The sequence below is a fragment of the Hypoxylon trugodes genome (genome assembly GCF_022578975.1).
Source record: "Hypoxylon trugodes strain CBS 135444 unplaced genomic scaffold F4822scaffold_10, whole genome shotgun sequence".
In the NCBI taxonomy this organism is placed as follows: Eukaryota; Fungi; Ascomycota; class Sordariomycetes; order Xylariales; family Hypoxylaceae; genus Hypoxylon; species Hypoxylon trugodes.
Genome location: NW_026250025.1, coordinates 680,300 through 705,542, shown reverse-complemented (window position 1 = coordinate 705,542; position 25,243 = coordinate 680,300). Strand labels below are relative to the sequence as shown.

Here is a 25,243-nt window from a genome sequence, read left to right as displayed (position 1 = left end):
CCTTACCACTAATTTTTATAAACTTCTACCTTATCAATTCCGTCTTACGTAATCAATCTATCCCTGCATATTCCTGCATAAGTGACGTCGCGCCCAAATCCACATAGCACCGCGTCATCCCGAAATCTAAATCTAATCCTTAAATCTACCATCTAGTCCGATACCCTTGATCACCTACCTTGTCGTTCTAATTTATCGTCAGACCGACTTAATAGATGGCCTAATATTCCATTATGGCGTTTCTTGTTGGCAGCGCGGAGCCTACACTCCAGCGCCTCGCCGTTCCCGCCGTTTGTCTTCTAATCGCCTTCCTCGCCTACACATCACAATGGCTTTTCGCCAACTCCCCGGATCTCGCACCCGGCCCGCTTACTACCACCGAGACCTACACATTTAACACCCTGCTCGTATGCCTTTGGTACACTTACTATAAAGCCTGTACTGTCGATTCCGGCCGATACGTCTTCCCATCGAATATCAAGAAAAAACAGAAGCAGAAGAAAGAGAAGGACCACGATGATTCGGACGCAGAAGCAGCAACGACGGCATATATATCCGAAGTAGGAGATGGAGCAAGAAGAGGACAACTTCGTCGCTGGTGCAGAAAATGCGCCGCTCCGAAACCCCCTCGCGCGCACCACTGTCGCACGTGCCGTCGTTGCGTACCAAAGATGGACCACCATTGTCCTTGGACTTCCAACTGCGTCTCGCTACAAACCTTTCCGCAATTCCTACGTTTCCTCGTATACACAAACATATCCCTCTGGACCCTACTCTACTTCCTCGCGCAGCGCTTCCTCGCTCTCTGGGATGTCCGTCATTTACCCGCATACCTAGGCCCCACGCTATCCCAACTAGCATTCCTAACAGTCCTCTCGTTCGTGACGGGAATGACAAGCCTAGCCTTGGCAATCTTACTATTTACAACGCTTAAGGGGTGGGTGTTAAATATGACTATGATTGAGAGCTGGGAAGTCGAACGTCATGAAGCTGCCCTCGAACGCCGATACCATTCTTCGTCCGATACGTGGTGGTCCTCTAACGAACGAGCCCCCGGCGGCGATCGCGATGCCCCGCATTTAACCCTCGAACCTGTCGAGTTTCCGTATGATATTGGGTTTTTCGCGAATATGGCTGCTGCTATGGGCACGAGTAACCCGCTTTTCTGGTTTCTGCCGTTTGCTGGCGGACCTGTCGTCGCGCCGTACCCGTATGATGACGAGAATCCTCAGGCGAGTAATAATAATACAACGGGGTGGGAGTACGAAGAAAATGGCATGAATGATCGTGAGGGGTTATGGCCACCTGCGGACCCGGATAAGCTCCGACATGCGAAGACTTGGCGTGATCGTCAGCGTGAGGCTGATCGTGCGCTGGAGTTGGAGAGGTATGATCGCTCGCAGGGCGATCTGGTAGATGAGAAAGAAGCTTTCCGTCGCCGACAGGAACGCGATTTGAGACGTTGGGAGGCTTCACGATCGCGGATTCTAGGAGAATTAGAAGAGTTGCCGCCGGGATCTTATGATGATTATGATTTCGTTGATGAGGTGTATGATCATCCGTCTACCCTGGGTAGAGATCAAGGCATGGGGATACGACGTCCTCGGCCAGATGCCGCGGTTATAGCTGATGAGGGGAAATCCGGGTGGGTTAATGCTGATGGTGAACAATTAGGTGACTATGGCGTAGACGAGGATGCGGAGTTCGATGAGCCTCCGCAGGAGATAATACATAATGTAGAGGATGAGGATGTACCGCTTGCGGAGTTGATAAGACGGAGGAAAGTACGAACAAAAGATGATGAGGATACGTGATGATTTATTTACCTTAATATTAGATGGAAATAGCATATCACGGATTTTAGAATGAATACCAAAACATGGTCTAATTTCTTCAACTTCTTTTCTTTTCTTATCTTAGCTCTTCGCTCTGCTTTACTCTTCTCTGTCCTTTCTAAACTTGTAGCTACTCTTTCTACTATGCAAGGCTGCTACACTATATCTCGCTTCATGCCCATATACCTTACACCCATCATCATTGTCATGAGGATTGATGTTGTCAGTTGTAGTTCTTCGACTGACATTCTCCCCTCCTGTTGTTCTTGTCATGTTGGTCCAAGCTCGTGAATCGTAAATCTTGAACACCAGGTAGGCTTTTGCCATACCATCTCTTGTAGTGATCCTAAAAGGATCTTTCTTTACGATCGCGAGCATATACACAAAATTCAAAATTAGCGTTCACACCACTGCCATAACGCTATCGTACTACTACCCTGGTCTGATCTACCAGTCGTCGTCATCATCCTTCCTAGTCTGCATAGCCTGTTTCCTTGCTAACAAAGCATCGGCTAAGGAACCTGCGAGGCTAGGCGTGGGCGTGTTGCTACGACTGCTATCAGAACCGCCGTTTGCGTTAAGGCTCATACCCGAGTCTCTGGGTTGCACGGCTGCCGGCTTTCTACCGGCAGCGGGCCGCTTCGCTGGGGGTTGGGGAGGCGTAGGTTTACTTCGTGCCGCCGTCGCCGTACCGTTTTGGCTAGGGGGTGGCGGTGGAGCTCTCGGAGCCGGGGCGGGAGCTGGTGGAGGAGCAGCTGCTTGTTCTTCAACGTATGCTGCGGGTACCCATCCTTGTCTTCTGGCCGAGTTTTTGGCTAACCACCAACCTGTATTATTTAATTAGTTATCTACCATGAAAATAGTATTTGGGAATAAGGGCTTACCATTGTTCTCTTTTTGGACGATCTCAATGATGTCACCCGCCGTTATGGAGAGCTCATTCTCCTTCGTTCCACCGTCTGGCCCTGTTCCTTCAAACGTATATAGAACCTTGGCGTTTATCCTAGCTCTTGCTGGTGGTGCAGCTGGTGGCGGTGGAGGAGGGGCGCGAACGGATGAAGTTGAACTTTGGTTACGTGTGTGGTTAGGTATGCTACTTGTGACGGCAGCAGCAGGAGTGGGAACAGGACGTGGAGTCTGAACTGCGGCTGGGCCGCGTTTGGTGGTGCTTGGACGAGTGTTTGTAACCCGTGAAGGTCTGCCGCCAGGACCTCCAGGCTTGATAAGTTTGCCACGAGTGATCGGTCGAGGCGGTACGGGTTTACCCTTCGGCGTCGGCCTAGAGACGGATGAAGGAGGTTCACCAGGCTGTGTGTGGACAGCACCACTCTTATAGAAATCCACTGCCTGTTGTGAATCTTTCAACACCTTGACCAGTTGCATCTTTCCAGGCTTCTTAGCGTATTCTATCGAATCGCTAATCTTCAAGTTGAAGCCGCCAGGCATAGCGCGTTGCATTTGTGTGAAGAGTTCGGTCTTCAAGACACAATTCAACAATGGATCCGGTTCTTGTGGTGATCCAACCCCCAATGAAAACCAGTCATCACGAGCTGTCGAGGCGCTAATGAACTTGATGGCACCTAAGGGAATTTGTCGTTCAATGATGATCTGGACTTGGTGATTAACGAGCGTCTGTGCAACAATGTAGAACTTGCTATTGGTCACGACAAGAATTCGAGGACTCGGTTTACTGGATCGACCAAATTTGGCTTCCAAAACCTCACCACGACATGAAAAAAGAGATTTCTCGTTGCTGGATGCTTGTAAGGCATTTCGGATTTGTGATCCAGGCCCATTTGAAGCGTTGATCCCTAGATAATCTCCCAAGAAACGTCGAGAACCTAGAAGACTGAATCGTCTTCGCTCCTTGCGCCCTTGCAAAACCCTGTGGCCTTGATCTCGTAATTGCAAGTATTCAGCACCCACTCTCTTCTTACGCCAGAACCGTTGAATTCGGGTCGCCGATTCGGCACGATAGGCTAGGTAAGCCCTCCACATTCGTTGAATACGAGTAGCCATATTATGCCAATATCGATCTCGCATCGTTTCCAAGGCGAATAACGTCTCGGGAGACTTGATGAAGGCTTTCGTAACACCCAATTGCCATTCCTCTTTTGGAATACTGGTATCCTTCAAGATTTGCTTCACGGCAGCCTCTTCGGTTCCCGACCAGGTATATTCACCCGCGTAGGATGTAGCAGGAGACAACAAGAAGAATCGCTCTACAAACTTCTCGAAAGATTGACGATAAGCGAAACCAGCGCGTCGAATCCTAACGTTTTCTTGGAGACCCAAATATTTGATTTGATGCAACACATTTGGTACGTTATATTCAGAGGGTGACTTATTTTCGTTGGGCTTTATCGTTCGAATATATGACGGTTGACACTTCATTAATGTCTCTACCAGGGCGTTAGCCGAAGTCCTGATTCTATCGCCAGCCGTCGGAGGTAGTTTGCGGTTATCTTGATCTACGGATTGAGGGAACAGAGTGTGGACGAATCGGTTCGAGCTTTGCTGGAACAAGTTTTGGACACCCTTTAAGAGTTGGTCCTTATTCTTATCAGTGATTCCTTCGACGGTGTAACTAACATCGCCGGCGTAGTGCTTGATAATGAAACTTCCTTGTCGTGGTGTAAGATGGGCATTCGACATGCCGTTGATGCTCTGCATGAAAGTGCGATCGCATGCAGCAGGATCGGCGTGGGCTGTTTTGGTGGCGTCTTTTAGCACGGAAAAGATACCTGAGGGTCTAACCTGCTCGATCAGATCACACACGACCTTATTATCGAAATATTTAATAGGAGTCCATTGAATTTGTTCCCGTGCATACTCCTCTTGTTCAGCCTTAAGAGTGAGCTGAATGAAGATTTGCTGAAGCTTCTCATTCACATAGTTGATGCAAAGCTGCTCGAAACTGTTCTTCTCAAAGATTTCGAAGCCATAAATATCTAGGATTCCGATATTATTAGATGTCGCTTGTCGCGCTTGGAGGGATTGATTGATTCTCCCAACAATCCAGTCGAAAAGGTTATAATAGATAGCCATAGCAAGCGCATCTCTGGTCGCGTTTGCTTGGGCCGTGTTGGCAGGTGACTCGATGACCTCGCCACTCCTCGGGGTTAAAATTCGAATGGTAATACCCTTGATTAGCGCAGCAGGCGAGACTTCAAGCAGATAGGCAAGGAAGTCTACAACAGACTGGTCCGCCACGGCAGCATATCCGTCGTCACCTTCTACAAAGTGGATATTTCCAGTCCACAGAATGGCCGCTAACATACGGAACACCTCATCTTGTTCACCTTGAGACAGGCCAATGACCTTCATGGCTTCTAGAGTATCTCGGAATTCAGCTAGATCGTCTATACCATCAACATTGAAACATTTCGACCGACTCAAGTACGCATACGTTTCGGGCTTCTGAATACCGAACATTGTCCGGTAATTTTCGGAGGCGCCCTTGGAGAATTGGTAGAAGATGTGGAAATTTCGTTCGTTCGTAATTTGACCAACCACTCGTGTCTTCTCGAGTAGGTAGTTTGTGATATCCGCTCCGACGGGCTCTCCGTTGGCGTTAAAGTGTATTTGTAGGTATTTTCCGAAGCGTGACGAGTTGTTATTTCTCAGCGTCTTCGCATTTCCAAAGGACTCGAGTAGAGGGTTGGTTGCCAGCACCATGTCTTTGATCTGCTTGATCTCTCCACTCTCACCGCCGGATACATTTGCGATATATTGCATGATCCGCTTGGCGGCCTCGGTCTTTCCAGCTCCTGACTCTCCAGAAATAATCACACATTGATTTTCATGGTATGCCTTCATGTTATAATATGCTGACTCGGCGATCGCAAAGACGTGGGGCGGCACTTCTAATCGGTTCTTGCCCTTGTACGATTCTAGGACTTGGTCGGTGTAGATACCGAGATCCCTGAAGGGATTAACCGAAACCAACACATGGCCGATATAGGTATAGATTTCGCGACCCTCGAAGCGCTTCTTTAGGTTTTCGTTTATCGCTTCGTTGGATACTTTGCTAAGTAGGGTCAAGTCGGAAACACCTATCTCCTTCTTTTTAGTAGTCTCGAATGTAGCTTTCTTAGGTCTCGCGGCGCCTCCATCTCGTCCTCCTCCGCCGCCGGAGCGGGATGCTCCGCCTGACTTATCCTTTGGTCGTCTACTTATACCCTGTAGTTTAGACACGCGCAACGATTAGCGAGGAAGTCTTGTTTTTGTTAGTGTATAGTATCTCACCATATTGGGCTCCCATGAACAATATTAGTAGGTAGGGTCAGATCCAACAGGAAAGGGGGTTTTTGGTGGGGTGGGAGAGGTAAAAGCGATGACGGCTTAGGAGATTGTTTTTTCTGGATTAATTTAGTTGGTGAGGACTGTCCAGAGTGAATGACGCCGTAAATAACGAGGTAGGAAAAAGAAGATGAGGAGGCGAAGTGTTTGCGCAAGCGCAAGTTTAAGTAGATTTGTGTCGAACTTGACGTGACTTTGGCGCTTTGGTTTAGGTATTTCACAAGTTCAATTCCAGTGATTAGGTGCAGTTGTAGTTAATTAGGTGCCTTGAGGGACCCCATTATTTCATTAATTTAGCGCTAATAGATACTTTACATCTGTACCCTGTCGACGTAATGTAATGGGGCTGGGTAACGTGGCAGGCGTGGCTTGGAGATAAAGCCAAGCCTACGATTATCTAACTTAATCCCACTAATTCGGTAAAGTTCCTATTTTCCGAACCCGACTTGACCCTCAACAAACTCAACTTTAATTATTTGTTATGGTATCCTCAGGTCAACCATGAATCACGTTGAATGTAGTGATATATTATCAAACTTTTCAATTGCATCAAGTATCTTGATTCGAATATTTTAGTCACTATAAGAAAGGTAGGTAATGCCAACACTCGAGTGGAATGACACTACCTAGAGCCCTCTAAATAGGAAATAGGCAGCACCCAAATCAAACGGGAACTTCTGTCGAGCTGGGATCAACCTATGATTATAAACACCAGTGAGCACACAAAACGTCGCAGAGCTCAATGAAGAGACGCTAGAAGTTGGTTTTAATGAGTGTATTGGATTGGTCATTCGATACCAATATCCTATTAATTGACGACTCCACATCCGACGAGTTGTACAAGATAAGCCGTTACCCCTCCTTTACGCCACTGAAATCATCACCAGAAACCATGAGCGATGTCGAAACTACCCAGTTACGTCGGACTGACTAGGCTGAACCTAGGATGTTGGTTTCGTAGATTGTGGTGGTCTTGCCAGTATTGTCATTGACGATCTAAGCAACCAACTGTCAGTTCTGGTGATTGATGCGACGATAATGAACAGAAATCAGTACTAAATACTCACCTCATATCGCGGGTTATCAGAACTGGCCTGGACATTTCTGTCGGCCTGCTTTCCCGGTTCAGTAAGAACGTCGTTGATCCTACCAACACTCTCCGGTGTGTTTGAATCAGGACCTTAACGAATATATTAGCGATAGCTCGCCCAAACTATGGGTCATGCTTACCTCCGACAGGCTTGTAGGTAACCATTTGTCCCTTCTTGTACCTGGGTGCCATTTTGAAAGAGTAAAAGCGGAATTTGCGGTATGTAAAACGGTGCAATTTCAACAGACTTAGAAAGATCTAGCTAAACTAGAGGATTATCCCGAGTCTTTGAGATGAATAGATGATCTGGGTGGTTCATATACACCAGAGATCCAAATACGCTTCGTAAATCTAAGGTTTGGAAGAGACGTCACGATATATGTTGTCAGCATCATCTACTAACTCCAATGATATCATGTGTACCTCATGGACTAGGTACAATCGACAACTCAGTCTCTATAGACTGTCATCCAGAGTTGAGAGCAACACCATCCTTGGTTTACGAAATGGAGAATCGTCATGCCTTCGAAACCATTCTATCATTCAGCTATGTTAGCCTGTTTTGTGACCTTTAGGAGATACGGCACCTACCAGCTCGTATTGCTAAAAGCACATTTCGGCGCTTTCTACGCCCAACTCCCATTGAAGTCAAGTCTCAGAAGCATGCGCGCTCACACAAGCATGTTAAGCGCCCAATCCAACAGGAATACGTCCTCTTCTCTAACATTAATACTTATAATACCGAAAATGCCATGGTTACCCGACTACCCTATCAGGCCTAATGACGTGAGAGAAAGAGAGGAAAAACATATAAGTAAACATAGCGGTTGAGACGTGCGGTAGTAATCATGAGTCGAATAAGTGTGCCGCGTGCCAATGTATCTGTTCGGATACGAAATCAATCTCCATCAACTGCATCGTCAAAGCACAGTCAAGGTCGTCGAAAATCATATTACTTTTTAGCCATTGAAATTCAGGAGTTGGGTCCACATTTGATCTTCCGAAGTAAGGTCCGACCTCCAGTATCCGAAGTCGTATTAGAAATTCGGGCCATAGTTAGGACGACACTGGTCTGAGCACATTTTGACAACATCCTGAATGTCTAAGCAACTCCGACACAAAGCCGAACACAGAATAGACATGGATTAAAAGCTTAACTAAGCCTGAAAGGTGAAAGACCAACACCCTCACGAGGTTCTATTGGTCCTCAGCTACGCAAGGATACTCCACAATGAGTGCATCACTACAACCCCAGGCTCATACGCTAGCGTTTGAAGGATTATACCCATCATCTTGAGGCTCTACGATCCGTTTCATAAATCAAGGCTGAGTCTATAAACTGTTCCAGAAACGACGTCAATACTGGTCCTTCAAGTTGGTCATGTTGGCGGTAAGCGAGCAATACCTCCTACCAACGATTCGAAACCGATGGCGCCGCCTCACGCTTCAAGCTTGCCATAGCTAGTATCAAACCTGACGCGATCATTACCTCGATATCTCTAGTGAGACAAGTAATAAGAAAAGGTTGTTGTTCGACTCCGAGAAGGACGTCGCACAGCATCTGGAGAGTTTATCCACTTGGACTGGTCTCGTCATCGCTTGAGGGATTTCCAACTTGAAAGTTCCATGCTGATATAGCAAATGTAACGACTACATTCCGGAGCCGTGCTTCGCTGTCCTGGCTTTCTGTGCTTGTACCGTAGTCCAATATGTTGATCTAACATTAGTATGGGAGAAGTGAGGGGCCAGGGTGATGTATACTTCTGTTGATATCGAACAAGAGACAGGCCGTATCTTATCACCACTTGGCGAATTTGATATCTCCAGGAGCTTGTAAAATGCAGGCAGACAAAGAGAGATCGTACGAGGAGATCCTATTCAAGTGGCATGACGGCAACCTCGAATTTATATATCCAACTCTTGGGAACGACATCTAGAAGTGGCCTGATTTTTACAATCGTACGATTTTGTTCCTTGAGTATACCCAACGTAGGGAAAGGCATGAAGATCTAGGGAGGAGACCAGCAGGGCCAACAACATGGGCATCTTCTGTGCTGCGAGTGTGGCATCTCGGGTCCCGGCAACGCCAAGCACATACCCACGAGGTACATCCTAAAAAAGAATTGGAAAATAGGTGGTATGCTATTGGTGGGCGACGATGTCAAAAGAGTCCTAGCCGAAATTCCATGCAAGTGACTTGGTACATGCATGTACTGGCACAGGTATCCGTTCGTGATGCAGATTAATAGTTGACGGGATCTTGTTATAGCAGAAACAGGGGGTCAGAAAAGAAGAGGGGGGATAAGCTTAGATGACAGGGTGACAGGTACATGTCCATATCTACAGAGGTTGGTGGGAATAAGGGGAAAAAAACAGCAAAAAGGCACATTCTCTTCAACAAGATAGGCTAAACCTGTTATAGCACGTATCAAGCTTGGCGATGGACAAGGGTACAGGGGGGGTATTAAAAGTGATCGAGGATGTCACGGACTCCTTGATCCTGATTGGTCCCATGCAATATTCCGTCCTCCTGCATTGACTTGCATCGACGAATCCGAGCCGTCCAGCTAACCGCCGGGTCTAGTTAGGTACACTACTGCACAGTACTGTGCCCTGAAGGCGTTCCAATTATTAGGTGTCCTTCGATTTCAATCAAATCAATCAATTGGCTTTCACTCAATAGGTAAGCTGGTAGAACAACCCTTTGGCGGCTATTTTGCATGTTCAGAGATATTCTTGCATATTTCTACCTAATAAACCCCCCTCTACCCTCCCTGGACGAACATATTCTGTTCGGATCCGACAATATGGTTCCCTATTGTTACCTTTTCCTTCCGTTACCTCTGCGATTCAATTCATTAGGTACTGAGTATCGCAAAATATAATAAAAAAAAAAGGGTACGCGCGCGCACATACATATATTACAATTCTACAGCGGGTGAAAGGGGAACAAGCCCTCCCCTGTCGAAACACCACAGAGCAACACTCCCAAACGCCGCCAGTCTCAACTCTTCGCCCCACAATACCAGGTTCTAGCAGGCCGTGAGCTGTGTACCACTCTGAATCTGGCGTGGCGTCTGATGATTTTAGTCGAAATCAATCTTCATCGGAGTCAAATCTGATACCGCATCGACGACCTACGAAACGCTCCCTTTCTGTTTGATCTGCCTGGACTATTCCCATTTGGTCATTGGCCACTCACCCAGTTACCTACTCATCGAGACATCTATAGTCTATCTATCTATGTTTTTCGTATTACTCCGGCTTCGATGAGGAATCTGAATTACTCTAGCTGTCCTAGGTAGTCTACCCGTCAAGATAGACCCTTGCCAGCCCCAGCTCTAGATAATTCCCACCTGCTAAACCCTTCCCGTCTCCTCCCCCGAATTAAAACAAAAAGGACTAGCTAGCACCATCACGATTAACTTGAAGGGTTTCATGGGCTAACTGACATCCGAACTATCGAGAGCCCCCTTCATCCCCTGCAAGAAGTGTGTGTCCCTGGTCTTTTAAACAAGCTCCGGATCTTCATACATCCATACGGACCCTTGCTCTCTTCTTTTCCGGCCGTGTCCTATGTGGATCCCGCTTGATCGCATTACCATTTCGCCTTGATCCTGTCATCCTTTATCACTTACTCCCCGCCCACCAGCGCTAGCATCCGGGCTTCTCTTTTTTTCTGTTGGTTCCTCGCGCGGCAACCAGGACGTAGAAAGAATACACTCTCACCCCGAGACTTTCTCTACTCCGCCATCCTTTCCTTCGTCTCCTGCTGGCTCAGATCACTCTTTTGGTTCGGTTTTTGTTTACTTCTAGGTGCTCGCCGTTGGATAATAGGTCATTTTTAATATTTTTCACAAACAACGTGTAAAAAAGTGAAGGGATTCTAGGGCCAGAAGACGATCGCTTGGAAAAAGAAAAATATCTGAAATTTTATCGTCGTTCGATCCGTCCACTCGCTTCGAACGCCTTTTCCCCAACGGTCGCCGTCTGGAAGTATACGGAAATCGCGTCGCAGGTCGACAATTTTTTATTTAATTCGAATTTACGTCTTGGGTAGGACAAGGGGAACGATTAATCGTCGATATGCCTATTCTCGAGTTACTAAAGAAGCAGCTTACTGCTAGTAAACTGATTTTTCACGTCCTATTCTGGGGTGTACATTGGTTTTTCTTTGCTTTTGGATGGTGCGTCTTCCGTCTTCCGTTGTATAACCATATTACATGATCATGATAATTAATTATATGTGCAGGTATAAGCAAGATGCCGATCCCAAACTAGCAGCGCTTAACACCCTAGGATTCTCTGTCTGGTTCTCGCGAGGTGCCGGTCTTGTCTTGGCGATTGACGGAACATTGATTTTATTACCGGTTTGCCGAACGATAGTACGATGGATACGACCCAAGATCCGGTGGCTGCCTCTTGATGAGAATATATGGTTCCATCGCCAAGTTGCATATGCTATGCTCTTATTCACCGTCATTCATGTCTCTTCTCACTATGTCAAGTAAGTTTCAAATATTCGAGGCTCAACAGCAAATAGATCAAATCTAACTAGTCCATAGCTTCTTCAATGTTGAGAAGACCCAAATCCGACCAGTTACCGCGGTTGAAATTCACTACACTCAACCCGGTGGTGTTACGGGCCATGTCATGCTCCTCTGCATGTTGTTGATGTACACTACCGCACACCACCGTATCCGCCAACAATCGTTCGAAACCTTCTGGTACACTCACCACCTATTCATCCCATTCTTCTTAGGACTATACACCCACGCCGTCGGTTGCTTCGTCCGTGATACCGCTCTCCCCTTTTCTCCATTCGCTGGGGAGCAGTTCTGGGGCCACTGTATTGGATACCAAGGTTGGCGATGGGAGTTATTTGCAGGAGGTCTTTATCTGATCGAGCGTCTCTACCGAGAGATTCGTGCTAAGCGTACCACTAAGATTACCCGAGTGGTTCGCCACCCATACGGTAAGAGAATAGCACTTTTGAAACGATCCATCAATGCTAATGCTTTTTTTAGATGTCGTGGAAATTCAGTTTGAAAAGCCCTCTTTCAAGTACAAGGCTGGCCAATGGCTTTTCCTTCAGGTCCCTTCGGTCTCCAGCTACCAATGGCATCCATTTACCATCACTTCTTGCCCATACGACCCATACGTTTCGGTACACGTTCGACAAGTTGGTGATTTCACCAGGGCATTGGGTGATGCGGTTGGTGCCGGTGGAGCACAGGCCAAGCTTTACGAGGGCGTCGATCCTATGGGAATGTATGAAGTTGCTCTACAGAACGGTCAGCAAATGCCTAACCTTCGAATCGATGGACCCTACGGTGCCCCGGCTGAGGACGTATTCGAGAACGAAATTGCGGTACTCATTGGTACGGGTATTGGTGTAACACCGTGGGCCTCGATTCTAAAGAACATCTGGCATTTACGCAACAGCCCGAACCCTCCCCGACGACTTCGCCGTGTTGAATTCATTTGGGTGTGCAAGGATACTGGTTCTTTCGAATGGTTCCAGACTCTACTTTCGTCTCTCGAATCTCAAAGTAACGAAGCAGCTCGTATTCCCGGCAGCAATGGTGTGGAATTCTTGAAAATTCACACCTACCTAACCCAGAAGCTAGACATGGACACGACGCAAAACATTGTCTTGAACAGTGTTGGTGCGGAAGTCGACCCTCTCACAGAACTCAAGTCCCGCACAAATTTCGGTCGACCCAACTTCCAACGAATATTCGAGGCGATGCGAGATGGAATTTTGGACCGAACGTACATGAACGGTCTAGAGGGTAGCATGCAAACAACAGTTGGTGTATACTTTTGCGGTCCTTCCGTAGCTGGTGAGTTTTGTAATTATCTAACCAATATCAAACATCTTACTAACACATTCTTCTAGCTCGTGATATTCACAAGGCGGCCAACGCAGCAACAAGTAGGGAAGTGCGCTTCCGGTTCTGGAAGGAGCATTTCTAAGTGTGTACATATTCAGCATTTTATCTATATATGTCAAGATTCCCACAGCACCATTATGATAAGATGCTTTACTACCGGTGGTATTGCAGTCTTAGGAGACGGTAGACAGGGGGGAGATCAATGAGCGGCTCCTTTTTTGGACTCAGCGAAGTGTGGAGAGGCATACTACGCTCCAAGGACCCTACCTAATACATAGCCAACCGTGAGCTGAGATGCTTCCCGATTGGTCCTAGGTGATATAACGATCTCTACAATATATATAGGCTGGGGAAGAAGGAATTTCCGGGGAGGAAGTTTATACTAACTACATTTACTGCATGGCAATCTAAATTTATTCCCTTTTTAGCTGGCTCTTGATTTTCGTATTATCCCTGGAGTTTTATTGGTGATAATGTCTTCTGATTTAAGTGACCTTGAAATCTTATCTAGAGTCATAAGCGCTGACACATGACAAAGGCGTAAAATTTCTTTGAGGCTTCAACTCCTAACACTACCTTCTCGAACTAATATCGAACGATTAATGAGTCCGATAAGAAAACCATGCCACAGACGCTTCGGGTTCCAGATAGATGTTGACTCGCGCTTCCGTGGCATGGATCTCCGGCGGACTTGTAACTTGGCACGTCGCAGGTTGCTTATCCACCTTTAACACTGAAGCGGAACACGTCGTTACGTACGCGGCATTTCGGCCCGGCGTTCTTAAATAAACCGAGAATTATTCTTTAAAAGGGAGTTCGATATAATATCTCCTTCGCTTTAATCGGATGTTTGTGTGCTTCCGATGTGTAGACGTAAGAAAGTTCGGGAAAATTGGAGCGCTTGTTGAAACAGACGCCCCCTTTAAGATAAGGGCTCTACGGCCTATGAATACGTCGGTTCCCATTTTATCTCGTTTCTTTTCCACTAGAGGAAAAAAAAGCAGTATTATTTCTAGGGGTAATTCTCAAGGTCGAATAATCCTACAGCTATTTTTCCAATCATAAAAACCAGCTATGCTGAGTGGAAACACCCAGGAAGGCCACTGTATGAGTTGACACGGTATTTGAAACCCTTAACAAACAACGGAAAACTATGGAAACATCGGGAAATAATCATATTCCATAGACATGGTATGCCTACCTGGGTAGCTCCGGTACCTTATAACTTATTCACCAACTCCACACAATGAATATGCCCCCTTTTCTCAGCAACATCCCTCGGCGTTAAGCCCCTATAGTTCCTAACGTTTCGATCCGTCCCCGCAGTAAGCAACCACAAAACACACTCAACCTGACTGTTCCCTGCCGCTCCGTGAAGCGGTGTTCCCCAATCATCCTGCTCGCGGGCATTATCGTACACATACTCATTATCAGGAATCGAGTCGATCCCAGCGCCGGAAGAGATAAGCCGTTTCAATAAGTCAAAGTGCCCCCCACTCGCGGCAAGAAGCGCGGTGCTGCGATTACTAACCGCAGCTCCATGGTCTAGTAACAAACTTACAATTTCCGGACTCGCGTTGGCGGTGATGGCGCATTCAAGTGACGAAGATGTCTCTCCGCGAACGTTTGCATTGGGATTGGCGCCATGCTGGAGTAAGTACTGGACTAGGGGAAGTTTGTTGGCGCCGACTGCTAGACTTCCGTGGCAGGCCTTGTTAGATAGTTTTAGAAATCGGCAGTGGTGAGAAGGGAACTCACATTAGAGCATCCCCAATGTGGCCGAGGTGCTGGTTGACATTCCAACCTCTAGCGATCAAGGCGTCGTAGGCGCTTGTGTCCCATTGTGTTTCGCGGCTGCAGGCTTTAGATGCGGATACCACGGCGTCTACTGGTAGGTGTACTTCCGCCATTTTGATATTAAAGACTCATCAAACTGGAATGGTGATATTAGGAAAGGGATTTGTGGGGGGTTCCTCGATGCACCCACATATTTGATCTCCCTTTTGGGTCATGTGTGAGTCGATCCGAGTAAAAACTCAAGAACTCATTAGTTTCTACTTGGGTGTGAATGAGGGCAACAAACCATAGTTATGTTAAAATTTATCAGACCAAAGCCGAAAGTTGGTCTAAGAGATGAAGAAATCATCAGTATATAGAACAGCGTCATAGTATGAATAGTGGCTAAACCGCATACCCCTATATGAAATAATGTTTCTAGTCGGGCATCGATAAAACCGAGATGATAAGATTCGTTCAAACTAGTGATCGAAGAAAAGAGGTAATTATGCGTGCCGCCTCCGCTTCAGAACAGTAGACCTTGAGCTTGCTACTAGGCGATGAAACTTCCGGTATGTCCTTCTCTCAAGTAACACTTTGCATAGTGCCAAAAACTTGATGGAATGATGTCTGATCACCTCACTAAAATCCAGACCGCCATAACCGAGAGATTCAAGTTTGGCAGCCCATTGTTCTTCCCTTCGTTCTAGCGCTTCCCGGTAAGTGTGTTCCTCATATTTCCAACCATCGATCTCTTCTGGCAGTCGTGGCAGAATATTGTCAACGCCCTCCCACCACACTACCCAAAATTCCTCGATGGGGTAACGAAAGAGGATTTTCCTAGTGTTTCTGTATAGTCTCAGAAAGAATCTGAGCTGTTGGTATGAGGGCTGATCTTCTGACCAAAATTGCTCCATCTCTTCCATAGGAATATGGTAACGCGCCGCACAACACGTATGTCTCATACCAAGACGCCCAAACAGCTCTCGCCGGCAGACGTCCCGATAGCAGTCTTCTTTCTGAATCCTAGAGAGTCTCCATACCTTTGCCCACCGTCGCAAATGGTCGATGCGATCATAGAACCGGGTTGGGTGGAGGCGCTGTTGGGAATATCTATATATTCTATGTGGGTAATCCCAAAAAATGAGAGGGGGAATGCAACCCCGTAAAGAACAAAAACATCGACACTGATCCGTGACGAATTCATAAGTACAAGCGTCTATTACTTTTTTGCTAACCTTGCCAGTTTCTACTTCCTGTACTAAGTAGAACAGCAGATGTGGCCATCGTGGTCCTGAACCACTCTGTAGCTGAAAGTTGAAGGAAGCGCCTTTCCCTAGAAACCAGAGAACTATATCGTCCCAGTTCGCCTCCGCTTCATCGACAAGTGAAAACCCGGTATAGTTATCGCAGTATCCGGCAAGGGGGGTCATTCCGTGCCTACAAGGTACGTTCAGATTCGTGAAACCAGTTTTGTAGAGTATTCGATGGTAAGGAAGTACATCTGTACAACGCATCGCTTCAGAGCAGTGGGGTGAACCACCCATCAAACAATCTAGTTTATGAGGAATTGCAATCCTCTTCTCCAAAGAATGGTAAAGCAGTTTTCCATTCTCTTCTGAAGGCCAACATTTGAATGCTCTAATATTTTCTGGTTCTTCTCTTTTCAAATGGTATAATGCGAGTTCCTGCCGCCTGCGTAGTTCCTCGGCGACCATTCGAAATATCGATTCGTTGGAATGTAAGGTAGCCTTGGCAAACGTCCAATAAGGACAGCCTGAATAACCACAAGAGAATATCGGGTCATCGGTAGATAGAAGGATAGAAACTGATTTTTCATCACTGATTTCGCACGCAAGCTCGAAAGCTTTTCGTATGTTGAACCCCTTCTTGACTAGCAAGCGTAACCCCTCAGACCACCCCAAAGCGAGTTCCATTGGTCCAAGGCCTCCATGTTCGAATTTTTCCAATTTCATTTGGTTGGAAAGGTCAAATCTTTGTAAATCGGGCAAGGAACGTCGAATGATAACTGCGCATAAGTCTGAATACCCTAGTTCTGGTTCAACCGAAGGAAAGTCAGCGGGTCTTTAGCACTGAATTTGCATTTGAATTACCTTCTGCAAGTTCTGGTGTCCCTAGTAGTAGATCTTGTTTTAAAAGGAAACTGGAGGTGGTCATGTCGGGTAGCATACGTGGAAACCCTTCAAAGTAGACATGGAATGATATATTGGCATAATGAGTTAGTACTGAGTCCCAATATATATTCGGCACTGTCGGGGTGTTTTCGTGTAAGATCATTTTAAAAGAGTTCCCGCGATAATTTGGTGCTGTCATTGGATCGACATTGAAGGTGTGAGCGATTTGAACCAGTCGAGATAATAGGCTTACTATACATCTAGATTGAGAAAACGGCATCATAAATCTTATCGCTTCCTTAAGAAAGAACAGTGAGCTTAGTTCAAGCTTAGTTTTGGCCTCGGTTAGGCGTCGGATACTTACCGTAAGCAAGGTGCACCCGTTCTCATCTATGTCGCTACCGGAAGCCTCTCCAGATTCGATTGACCCATGTCAATACACGTCCCCCTAGTCCATCCTCTTCTAATAGGCCTATTTCGCGTTGTCGACATGCAGAAGTTTGGCCCTTGGGCACATTGACGGTCCTTTCGTCGAAGAAACTATCAAATAAACTGAAAATAGGACTTTTAGCTCTTTCGACCACAGACTTGAGCTTGAGAGAAAGCGCCATTTCGGGGCTATTTTTCTCCTTGAGGTAGCCAAGAGTAAAGACCAAAGTTCGTTTGAGGAATGGGCTTAATTTTGCCTCTATAGAGTAGGCCCGTTCCTGTTTCCTCCCATGTATAGAACAGCCCTGTACTGCGTTATTCTCGATCCGGAACCAGAACTGCTTATAGTCCCATCGTGTCGTAGACCTCTTGGACCTGCAGCTACATCTTAATGGATTTGGGTACTTGTGGGGTTTCACGAGATCATCTAGCCCTAGACGAGGTTGGGCCGCCCGGTTTGAGAGTTCCAGTCTGGCCGTCCCGCGTTGCAAATCGAACTCCAGGGCCGAATCCTGAGAATTGGTCGAATGATCTTTGCCTTCATGAGCCTGTTGAATTGTTAAAACCATGGGGGCGCTGAGTTTATCTAGGATATCTTGGAGTAGCTTGGTAGGATAGGCGATGACTTGAGCGCAAACGAGTTCGGCTAGATTGTTATTCTTGGCTTGAAATTCCCTGCGAATCTCGTCTCGATGTTCTAAGAGTAGTGCCTGTATTTGGCTCGACGACGATGTAGTGTCTTGGCGTAAAGCGCTCAAATCACCCGCCATTTGTACCAAAGATTGGCTTGTTGATGCTATGTTTCGATCGTGCGATTTGTGGTTTATGGATATGTCGTGTCTTAGGGCGTCTAGGCTCTGGGTTATGGACGTCGTGTTGGATTGGTCGGTCTTCATAGCCTGCGACTGTCTCTCGCAAATTTGCTGTATTGACCGGCGAGCCTCTTGGATGCTGGTAACTGAGGTCGCAGTATTCTTTAAAATCTGGGAGCTCTCGTTACTGTTGTGCAATTAGACCGTCCGGTCAGTGAGTATACTTAATTGAAGAGAAGGATGTGCTATTGTGTACATCTCACCGAAGTAATGACTGAGTTTCAAATCCTGCTATATGTAATTCACGCAGGAGACTAACGTTGAGTCTTTCCAACAACTTCATCTTACTCTCTATTTCTTTCTCTTTTTTTATGGTTGCCACTGACTTCCAAGCCTGTATTAAAACCTTCCTTTTCTCGCTGGGCTCCGATGCACTCTGAATGGCTTCTACTAAAGGACGTAGATCTTCTTGAATGCTTTCCATAGCCTTGCGCGCTTCGACTGCTAGTGTGGAAATCTGGGCATATTGTGTAGTAGAGAGATAAGGGTGTATGGGGGGGTCGAAACGAAGTAGGTTGTTCGTCGATGCGACTTCGCGGTCGATTTGGCTCAAAAGCAGGGACATCCGCCTGGGAGCTTCATGGAGACTCTGCACCAACTCTACAGTTCCGACTGGGCCTTTGATCGCGTAGACGGCGAGCTGAAGGCTAGCTGCCACTGCTCCAAGAATAGCAAGAGGATCCGCCATACTGTTGGCTCCCAAGTATGTACTCCCCGTTGTAGGCAATGGGAAAACGAAATAAATTGGGAAGGTATCGTAGAGGGATAAGGCCAGTAGGTATTCATCGATCCCAGAATGCCTTAGGCGGACCGGGCGGCTTCTGGCCGCCTTTGTGTGTCGCACAGCATTTGAAGATATGCTGAAAGGACATGCTTACTGGCTAGGATTTGTGGCTATGGTAGGCCATCGAATTAATCTCGCTGCAGGACAGGCCATTAGGTATTTATCGACGTGATGGGCTGTTCTCATTTAATTTGGCTGGCCGACTCTTCACTTATTGCTATCCTATATGTAACATTTGGTTAGAAAAAGGTGGAAGATAAAGAATGACTTTTATCTTACGCCGCGGGCGTTCTCTCCCTAGGGATCGTCATGAAGAGGCTTGGCCAGTATGAATTGTGCAACTTTTATGATCTGTTCCATGACGTAATAAAATACATACCCGCCTATTAAATATCTAAGTAAGCACGTACAATCGTCTACTTGGAAAAGCAATTGTTCTCTGGATCATCTTCGTGGCACCGGGCTTTCCTGAGAGTCCTACAGTACCTACCTAGGTACAGTAACTTCAAGATTCTGTTTCATTCAAAGGGTCCGTATAACTAGTATGACACAATTGCGTTTGACACGGTTATTTTTAGTCATCGTCGATGGCGTATCCGTTGGCCAATGAATATTCCATGTCTATACTCCACCGAGATAATAATTTTTTTCCACCAAAATCTCATATTGCCCTGGGCTGTGGCTCAATAATAACATCCCAAACTAAAATGATATAAAAACTTGCAGCTTGATTGAATAGCTGGGTATCGCAGTGTTGGAATCATGGTTTCGAGCGCGCGAGAAGACGAAGTCGCTTGCAATGGTGGCTCGGAGACTACACCGCTACTATCGGATTCGCAGCCTTTGGAATCTACAGCTAGAGATAGCTGGAAATCAGAATTATGGCTGTTATCACAGTACTCCGTCCCTCTTATCGCAACCTATCTTCTTCAATATTCCTATAGCGTCATCACGACCTTCGTCGCAGGCCATCTTGGGGCAGATGAGCTTGCTGCTGCCAGTATAGGAATGACCACAATGAACATTGTCGGTTTTGCTACTATTGAAGGAATGGCCACTGCTCTGGACACACTGTGCGCTCAAGCATACGGCTCGGGTAATCTTACCGGAGTTGGATTGCATGTTCAGAAAATGCTGCTTCTCATGGGTTTAGCTATCATCCCGATCGGTGCTATCTGGGTATATTCCCCGTGGCTATTATCGCTCTTCGTGCGACAAGAACATCTGGCTGTTATGGCTGGTTCGTTCCTGCGGGTTAGCTTGGTTGGTTTACCTGGTTACGCATCATTTGAAGCGGGCAAGCGATTCCTTCAAGCTCAGGGAGATTTTAAAGGTGCTATGATTGCCATTCTTCTATGTGCACCCGTAAACGCCCTACTCAGTTGGTTCTTAGCATTCAAGTGGGGAATGGGGCTTGATGGCGCTGCACTGGGAGTTGCTCTATCTAATAATCTCCGCCCTCTATTCCTTCTCTTCTACATAATGTTGCCAATAGGGAAATGGTCGCATCAATGCTGGGGAGGGTTCTCACGGGATGCATTCGCCAATTGGGGACCGATGGTGCGACTCTCTGTTGCAGGTTTTGCGGTGAATTTGGGGGAATGGGCCGCTGTTGAAATCGTAACATTCAGCACTTCCTATCTCAGCACGAACCATTTGGCGGCACAGTCGATTTTGATGACAATTTCGATTGTATCATGGCACATCCCCTTTTCGCTGAGTGTCGCCATTAGTACGCGTATCGGTCATCTCATTGGGGCCGGACTTCTTCCAACTGCTCGACGTGCTGCTGTTCTTTATGCTGTGGTCACGGCGCTGGTTGGGACCGTTGATGGCTTTATAATATTTGCTCTGAGGAACCAACTCCCACAGTTCTTCTCTGAAGACAAGGCCGTTTATGATCTTGCTTCCAAGACCATCCTTACAGTCGGCGTATTCCAAATTATAGATGCTATTATATGCTGTACTAATGGCTTGCTTCGCGGTCTCGGACGCCAATCCGTGGCCGCTTGGGTAGTTTTCGCTGTCAACTATCTAGGCGCCGTCCCTTTGGCAATATGGTTAGAGTTGGGTTCTCCGGCCTGGGAATTAAATGGTGTGTGGATTGGTCTTGGTTGTGGTATGGTATTAATTGCTACTATCGAGGGGCTTTATATGAAGGCCTTAAGATGGCAGGATTGCGTCGCAAGTGTGAAGTTGAGGGAAGGCTTGTAGCTGAAGACCTCAGCGTACCATCTAGTCCCATCACGAAATATCAAGCGGTTGCCTTGATGTGGAAAGAGAGTCGAACGCAATTGGACGCCTGTCAAAATCCTAAAGCCGATGCGACGAAAAGGATTCATTTTTTCATGTGCCGGATGCAATGCGACTCCGGATATATTGTCGGATAGACGCATCGACGGCCCTGTATGGTATCGTGCTAAAACATATGATTGTTCTAGCCATAGATATGTTTTGAAAATGTAACCTGAGTTAAGAATATTAAATGATGATGAGAACAATGTAAATTCAATTGCTCCCAACCCCTTGATTGAGTGGATCACATTTCAATCGTCTAGAATATATGTATATTTTGTTGGAAGCATATCATTCTTAGCGGCAAGATGAAGTATAAATTCGTTCTTAACGCGCTTATGCCGTCTCTCGCCTCGGCCGCCGCCGTGGCTTCTCGCGGATCGAGCGAATGCGCTGTCGAAGACGTCTCGTCTAAAGAAGTCCGAATTACGGGGTGGTCCTTTGGGCAGTGTAAGTTGCACCCTGACTCTGTCGTGGAAACTTAGACTCGGCCTAGTTAAACCATTACCTCGATATACCGTCTCGGAATCTTGGGATTGATTATTGACTTTGGGTGTTGTAGCGACGTCTAGCCCATTAGATATCCCACGGCGCGTCCCCACGGCCGTTATCAGCTTCATGGTAACTAACAGCGAGTGGTCACAAGCGTGTAGCGCCTCGAATGGAGAGTATGAGGAAGGCAAATGGTGGGATAATGGTGGCATCTGGTTTGGGTGCGGTTCCGGTAGCCCGCTAGATCCTGAACCCCCTTGTACGAAGTGCACACGTTTTCAGTTTGAATGGGGACATGGAAGTTGGCGTCTGACTGTTAATCAGACTTGGTTCGACGAGTAGGTTCAATTTCTCCTTGCATGTATTCTCGCAAGAATAACGGTGTTCCTATACCTGGCCACATAGCGGTAATGTAGCATTATCTCATAAGTGCTGACGTCTTCCGTTACCCTGCAGATCCTATCGGTTTGTGGGAACGACAACATCAACAACTCCAAGTTGCTCTTATAGCTCCGAAGCCTACTATACTAGCTGTACTGCTCCAGACTTTTCGCTTACTCTAGACCCGGTATGCATGGAATAATTCCAATGGAAGCCTCTTGTCCTGGGTAATAATTCATTGGGACTTATTATTTCCGATAAATTCTAGGGAACGGCTGTCTAGGGTGACTGATGTATATGAACTGAGCGGAAAACGAAGTTGGCTGCGATGGTTGTTTCATCCTGCGATATCTGACGTACGGCATCGGAATACTTGCTGGCTCATCGTTGGCGGGCCCTACTGTAAATTGAATAGCTCCAATGACCGAGAAGGATAAATTTGCTAGCTTTCCTCTTCGATATCGCTCTCACTGTCTTCCTCATCCTCGGTCCACTCGTCTGAACCGACCTCTACTACTCCTGAGCCTTCTGAGCTGTCTGCAAGCCAGAAGAGTCTCGTAGCTTCAGGTCGTATATCAAGCACAGGGCCGAGCCCAACTATCGTCCTTATCCGCGATAGCGTCTCATCAGGTAGTGGACGGTTTATTGGTACCCCTTCTCGATTTATATAACACGTATATGAAGACACACCGAAGAGTTCCATCTGTTCTAGTCGAGGCCACGTGCTCTCTAAAATAGCGCTTAGGATATGCTGATGGAAGAGGGCATCCATTGGGCGCAAGCCGTCTCGAGGAGGGAACGGCCCTGCGCAACGTACGTGGGGTGGAGGGCGCCAACCATTTCGATGCTTTTCCTCAGTCGACCCTTGCTGGAATCGAAAGACTCGAAGATTATTCGCTACGAACCTGATGAGTGTACCGAGCTCTCGGTAACGTATACTCTCATCTTCTAAGGCTTCAATGTCTGTTATTGATAACGTATCTGGTCCGGGTCCAGAGAGACCTGCTGTGTCGATTATTAGGCTTTGTAGGTTACACCATTTGTCATAGCATTCTAAGAGGTGCGTGCGCATAGGACCCGCACTTCTACTCAGTTGTGGAAAAGGTCTCAATTTCCCCTTCTCTCGAAGCGGTAGTTCTTCTTGTAAGCCTTCAAGTTCTGCAAAACGATTCGGATTATTAAGATGCAAGTGTCGGAGCAATCCAGGATTGGTGGATTTTAGAATCGACCTGATCAGAAATGAGGAGGCCATTCCCGATAACCGCAGAGACTGGACATGTTGAAACAATGGAGGGGGTGGATAGGCCTCCCTGTAATCGGCCCCCATGAACGCGATATCGACCTCTAGAACGTGAGCGAATGTAGTAAATGTATCCCAGAGACGCGATGTGCAGTTATTGAAGGTGTACTCCTCTAAACACGTCTTCAATTTTCTTCGTGAAATTATACCTTCATTATATTGATCCCAGAGTGGCATAAGCTCGTTTTCCTCAACATGTTGCGAATAATCAACAGTCGTCCAACGAAGAATTCTGACATGTTGGCCTAGTGATGGATGCGACCGTAGCGTTCTGATAAGTGCTCGTTGCTTGTCATACACAGTGCCATCAATAGGGTTATCACGGTTTACGGGCCAATCCGACGGAACACTGGTGGAGGGTACCCGGAGATTGATGTCGGGGCCATTGTGTGAGCTGAGATCAATCACTCGGTAGAGAACAGGAGTGAGAAGTTGGTGAAGGGCTTTTGAGGTATTCAAAAGGGAAAGCAACGTAGATCGAGTGCATAACTCAGCAATATGGAGCTGTAACTCCTGCGGGAGCTTTTGAAAGTGTGTCATGCCGATCTCTAGATAGAACTCTCGGGTGTATGCATCCCATATTATTAGTCAGAACGGATAGATATCGCGTTTGACCATACACGATTCTACTCCCTTAGCCCTTTGAATTAGGACGCGAAGATGTATGACGTATAGTGGCCTCAACGTACGTACTGCTTAACCAGGGTAGATACCTGCTTTAGGAAGTTGTAAAAATCATGATTTCGGTGGCTATGGGAATGTGGAATGGTTTGGGAAGTAGATTTGCTTTTAGATATATCGGTACGAAGTACGAAGAGGTTGGTAAAATGTAAAGTCAAACTTTGCCGGACCGTTCCACCCCGTCCCGCCCTGTTCTTTCCTCTTAAAGTTAGACAGAATCGTCATCATCACGTGCTCATAACATCTTAGCTGCTTAGGCGCCTGAGCAAATTCCCCCCTCCACCTCCATTTCTTTTCTCAGACCCCAACATAATTCTTGATGATCACCCGGACGGTTTCTCCCTCCTGAGTAATCAAGTGCTTATGCCTAATTGAGTAAATGTGTTTTCGAATCGCTCACGCACCCCCTTGCAGAATCCTTTTAATGTTCGATCGATAACGCGACGAAATCGGGTGAGTTATTCTCGTCAGCATTGACACCAAGCTTCTAGTTTGACGGCTAGGAAAACCCCGTCTCGATTCCGTGAGTTGCAACTTATTGATGCGATTTCCCCCGGACCGTACAATTTCTTGATGTGGAGTTTCCGTGAGCCGATCGGATATAACTCGAGCTTCGCGTAGCCGGCTGTGGATTCATGCTATTCGAGACTTCAGTCATGGCGCCGAATGTAGTTTCATCTTCGCTATATTGATGACGATTAGTCTCGTCATTCATAGTAGTGCCATGAAATCGATGCCAAAAATGCGCGTCAAAAGTTGGCTCCCATGCCTTTATAGGACTTAGGAGTTCCGAATTATTACTGACGCTAGCATCATCAACATTCCCGACATTTTCAATTTCTAGAATCTTATTTGTCGGCGAAGCTTCAGCAATCTGGCTCCATGCTCCAATACCTTGAAGAGCATCCAAATCTTTTGAACACAATGTCATGACAACAAGGAATGAAGGGAACTATGCGGGGGGTAGGGATATC

General features: G+C 46.7%; 11 protein-coding genes across 11 annotated transcripts; 4 read left to right on the top strand and 7 right to left on the bottom strand.

Moving 5' to 3' along the window:
• Positions 1-118: 118 nt before the first annotated feature.
• Positions 119-1,887, top strand: F4822DRAFT_417901 (zf-DHHC-domain-containing protein). Its single transcript, XM_051459482.1, has one exon. The coding sequence runs from the start codon at positions 234-236 to the stop codon at positions 1,812-1,814; it is 1,581 nt and encodes a 526-aa protein (XP_051309649.1). The 5' UTR covers positions 119-233; the 3' UTR covers positions 1,815-1,887.
• Positions 1,888-6,398, bottom strand: F4822DRAFT_417899 (P-loop containing nucleoside triphosphate hydrolase protein). The gene is made up of 3 exons (XM_051459481.1): positions 6,084-6,398; positions 2,720-6,017; positions 1,888-2,662 (listed from the first exon to the last, which is right to left on the bottom strand). The coding sequence occupies exons 1-3, from the start codon at positions 6,084-6,086 to the stop codon at positions 2,283-2,285; spliced, it is 3,681 nt and encodes a 1,226-aa protein (XP_051309648.1). The 5' UTR covers positions 6,087-6,398; the 3' UTR covers positions 1,888-2,282.
• Positions 6,399-6,786: 388 nt separating this feature from the next.
• Positions 6,787-7,948, bottom strand: F4822DRAFT_417896 (uncharacterized protein). The gene is made up of 3 exons (XM_051459480.1): positions 7,368-7,948; positions 7,205-7,317; positions 6,787-7,133 (listed from the first exon to the last, which is right to left on the bottom strand). Exons 1-3 carry the CDS (start codon positions 7,417-7,419, stop codon positions 7,068-7,070), a joined length of 231 nt encoding a protein of 76 aa, XP_051309647.1. The 5' UTR covers positions 7,420-7,948; the 3' UTR covers positions 6,787-7,067.
• A 2,789-nt stretch (positions 7,949-10,737) lies between these two features.
• Positions 10,738-13,330, top strand: F4822DRAFT_54034 (putative FAD binding protein). The gene is made up of 5 exons (XM_051463630.1): positions 10,738-11,414; positions 11,480-11,734; positions 11,793-12,202; positions 12,255-13,073; positions 13,130-13,330. The coding sequence occupies exons 1-5, from the start codon at positions 11,314-11,316 to the stop codon at positions 13,204-13,206; spliced, it is 1,662 nt and encodes a 553-aa protein (XP_051309646.1). The 5' UTR covers positions 10,738-11,313; the 3' UTR covers positions 13,207-13,330.
• Positions 13,331-14,021: 691 nt separating this feature from the next.
• F4822DRAFT_417891 (ankyrin) lies at positions 14,022-15,341 on the bottom strand. Its single transcript, XM_051459479.1, has 2 exons — positions 14,883-15,341; positions 14,022-14,821 (listed from the first exon to the last, which is right to left on the bottom strand). The coding sequence occupies exons 1-2, from the start codon at positions 15,032-15,034 to the stop codon at positions 14,344-14,346; spliced, it is 630 nt and encodes a 209-aa protein (XP_051309645.1). The 5' UTR covers positions 15,035-15,341; the 3' UTR covers positions 14,022-14,343.
• On the bottom strand, positions 15,221-17,825 carry F4822DRAFT_53762 (uncharacterized protein). The gene is made up of 3 exons (XM_051463627.1): positions 17,400-17,825; positions 17,015-17,329; positions 15,221-16,956 (listed from the first exon to the last, which is right to left on the bottom strand). The coding sequence occupies exons 2-3, from the start codon at positions 17,316-17,318 to the stop codon at positions 15,407-15,409; spliced, it is 1,854 nt and encodes a 617-aa protein (XP_051309644.1). The 5' UTR covers positions 17,319-17,329; positions 17,400-17,825; the 3' UTR covers positions 15,221-15,406.
• On the bottom strand, positions 17,240-18,755 carry F4822DRAFT_53807 (uncharacterized protein). Its single transcript, XM_051463628.1, has 3 exons — positions 18,663-18,755; positions 17,400-18,447; positions 17,240-17,333 (listed from the first exon to the last, which is right to left on the bottom strand). The coding sequence occupies exon 2, from the start codon at positions 18,358-18,360 to the stop codon at positions 17,434-17,436; it is 927 nt and encodes a 308-aa protein (XP_051309643.1). The 5' UTR covers positions 18,361-18,447; positions 18,663-18,755; the 3' UTR covers positions 17,240-17,333; positions 17,400-17,433.
• Positions 18,425-19,466, bottom strand: F4822DRAFT_417863 (uncharacterized protein). The gene is made up of 2 exons (XM_051459478.1): positions 18,501-19,466; positions 18,425-18,447 (listed from the first exon to the last, which is right to left on the bottom strand). The coding sequence occupies exon 1, from the start codon at positions 19,022-19,024 to the stop codon at positions 18,536-18,538; it is 489 nt and encodes a 162-aa protein (XP_051309642.1). The 5' UTR covers positions 19,025-19,466; the 3' UTR covers positions 18,425-18,447; positions 18,501-18,535.
• On the top strand, positions 19,454-21,529 carry F4822DRAFT_53695 (MATE efflux family protein). Its single transcript, XM_051463623.1, has one exon. It carries the CDS (start codon positions 19,883-19,885, stop codon positions 21,332-21,334), a length of 1,452 nt encoding a protein of 483 aa, XP_051309641.1. The 5' UTR covers positions 19,454-19,882; the 3' UTR covers positions 21,335-21,529.
• On the top strand, positions 21,530-22,610 carry F4822DRAFT_53696 (uncharacterized protein). Its single transcript, XM_051463624.1, has 3 exons — positions 21,530-21,865; positions 21,978-22,245; positions 22,364-22,610. Exons 1-3 carry the CDS (start codon positions 21,724-21,726, stop codon positions 22,488-22,490), a joined length of 537 nt encoding a protein of 178 aa, XP_051309640.1. The 5' UTR covers positions 21,530-21,723; the 3' UTR covers positions 22,491-22,610.
• F4822DRAFT_53987 (uncharacterized protein) lies at positions 22,425-24,661 on the bottom strand. Its single transcript, XM_051463629.1, has 2 exons — positions 24,282-24,661; positions 22,425-24,214 (listed from the first exon to the last, which is right to left on the bottom strand). Exon 2 carries the CDS (start codon positions 24,126-24,128, stop codon positions 22,731-22,733), a length of 1,398 nt encoding a protein of 465 aa, XP_051309639.1. The 5' UTR covers positions 24,129-24,214; positions 24,282-24,661; the 3' UTR covers positions 22,425-22,730.
• Positions 24,662-25,243: the final 582 nt, after the last annotated feature.

Coding starts and splice junctions, on each gene's coding strand:
- F4822DRAFT_417901 (XM_051459482.1), top strand. CDS start 234: ATGGCGTTTCTTGTTGGCAGCGCGGAGCCTACACTCCAGCGCCTCGCC.
- F4822DRAFT_417899 (XM_051459481.1), bottom strand. Junction 2,663..2,719: donor CGTCCAAAAAGAGAACAATG/GTAAGCCCTTAT, acceptor TAAATAATACAG/GTTGGTGGTTAGCCAAAAAC.
- F4822DRAFT_417896 (XM_051459480.1), bottom strand. CDS start 7,419: ATGGCACCCAGGTACAAGAAGGGACAAATGGTTACCTACAAGCCTGTC. Junction 7,318..7,367: donor TACCTACAAGCCTGTCGGAG/GTAAGCATGACC, acceptor ATATTCGTTAAG/GTCCTGATTCAAACACACCG. Junction 7,134..7,204: donor CTGATAACCCGCGATATGAG/GTGAGTATTTAG, acceptor TTGGTTGCTTAG/ATCGTCAATGACAATACTGG.
- F4822DRAFT_54034 (XM_051463630.1), top strand. CDS start 11,314: ATGCCTATTCTCGAGTTACTAAAGAAGCAGCTTACTGCTAGTAAACTG. Junction 11,415..11,479: donor TTTTTCTTTGCTTTTGGATG/GTGCGTCTTCCG, acceptor TTATATGTGCAG/GTATAAGCAAGATGCCGATC. Junction 13,074..13,129: donor TTGCGGTCCTTCCGTAGCTG/GTGAGTTTTGTA, acceptor ACATTCTTCTAG/CTCGTGATATTCACAAGGCG.
- F4822DRAFT_417891 (XM_051459479.1), bottom strand. CDS start 15,034: ATGGCGGAAGTACACCTACCAGTAGACGCCGTGGTATCCGCATCTAAA. Junction 14,822..14,882: donor CACATTGGGGATGCTCTAAT/GTGAGTTCCCTT, acceptor CTGCCACGGAAG/TCTAGCAGTCGGCGCCAACA.
- F4822DRAFT_53762 (XM_051463627.1), bottom strand. CDS start 17,318: ATGATGCCGTTTTCTCAATCTAGATGTATAGTAAGCCTATTATCTCGA. Junction 16,957..17,014: donor GACACCAGAACTTGCAGAAG/GTAATTCAAATG, acceptor CGGTTGAACCAG/AACTAGGGTATTCAGACTTA.
- F4822DRAFT_53807 (XM_051463628.1), bottom strand. CDS start 18,360: ATGAAGACCGACCAATCCAACACGACGTCCATAACCCAGAGCCTAGAC.
- F4822DRAFT_417863 (XM_051459478.1), bottom strand. CDS start 19,024: ATGGCGGATCCTCTTGCTATTCTTGGAGCAGTGGCAGCTAGCCTTCAG.
- F4822DRAFT_53695 (XM_051463623.1), top strand. CDS start 19,883: ATGGTTTCGAGCGCGCGAGAAGACGAAGTCGCTTGCAATGGTGGCTCG.
- F4822DRAFT_53696 (XM_051463624.1), top strand. CDS start 21,724: ATGAAGTATAAATTCGTTCTTAACGCGCTTATGCCGTCTCTCGCCTCG. Junction 21,866..21,977: donor GGGGTGGTCCTTTGGGCAGT/GTAAGTTGCACC, acceptor TGGGTGTTGTAG/CGACGTCTAGCCCATTAGAT. Junction 22,246..22,363: donor AATCAGACTTGGTTCGACGA/GTAGGTTCAATT, acceptor GTTACCCTGCAG/ATCCTATCGGTTTGTGGGAA.
- F4822DRAFT_53987 (XM_051463629.1), bottom strand. CDS start 24,128: ATGACACACTTTCAAAAGCTCCCGCAGGAGTTACAGCTCCATATTGCT.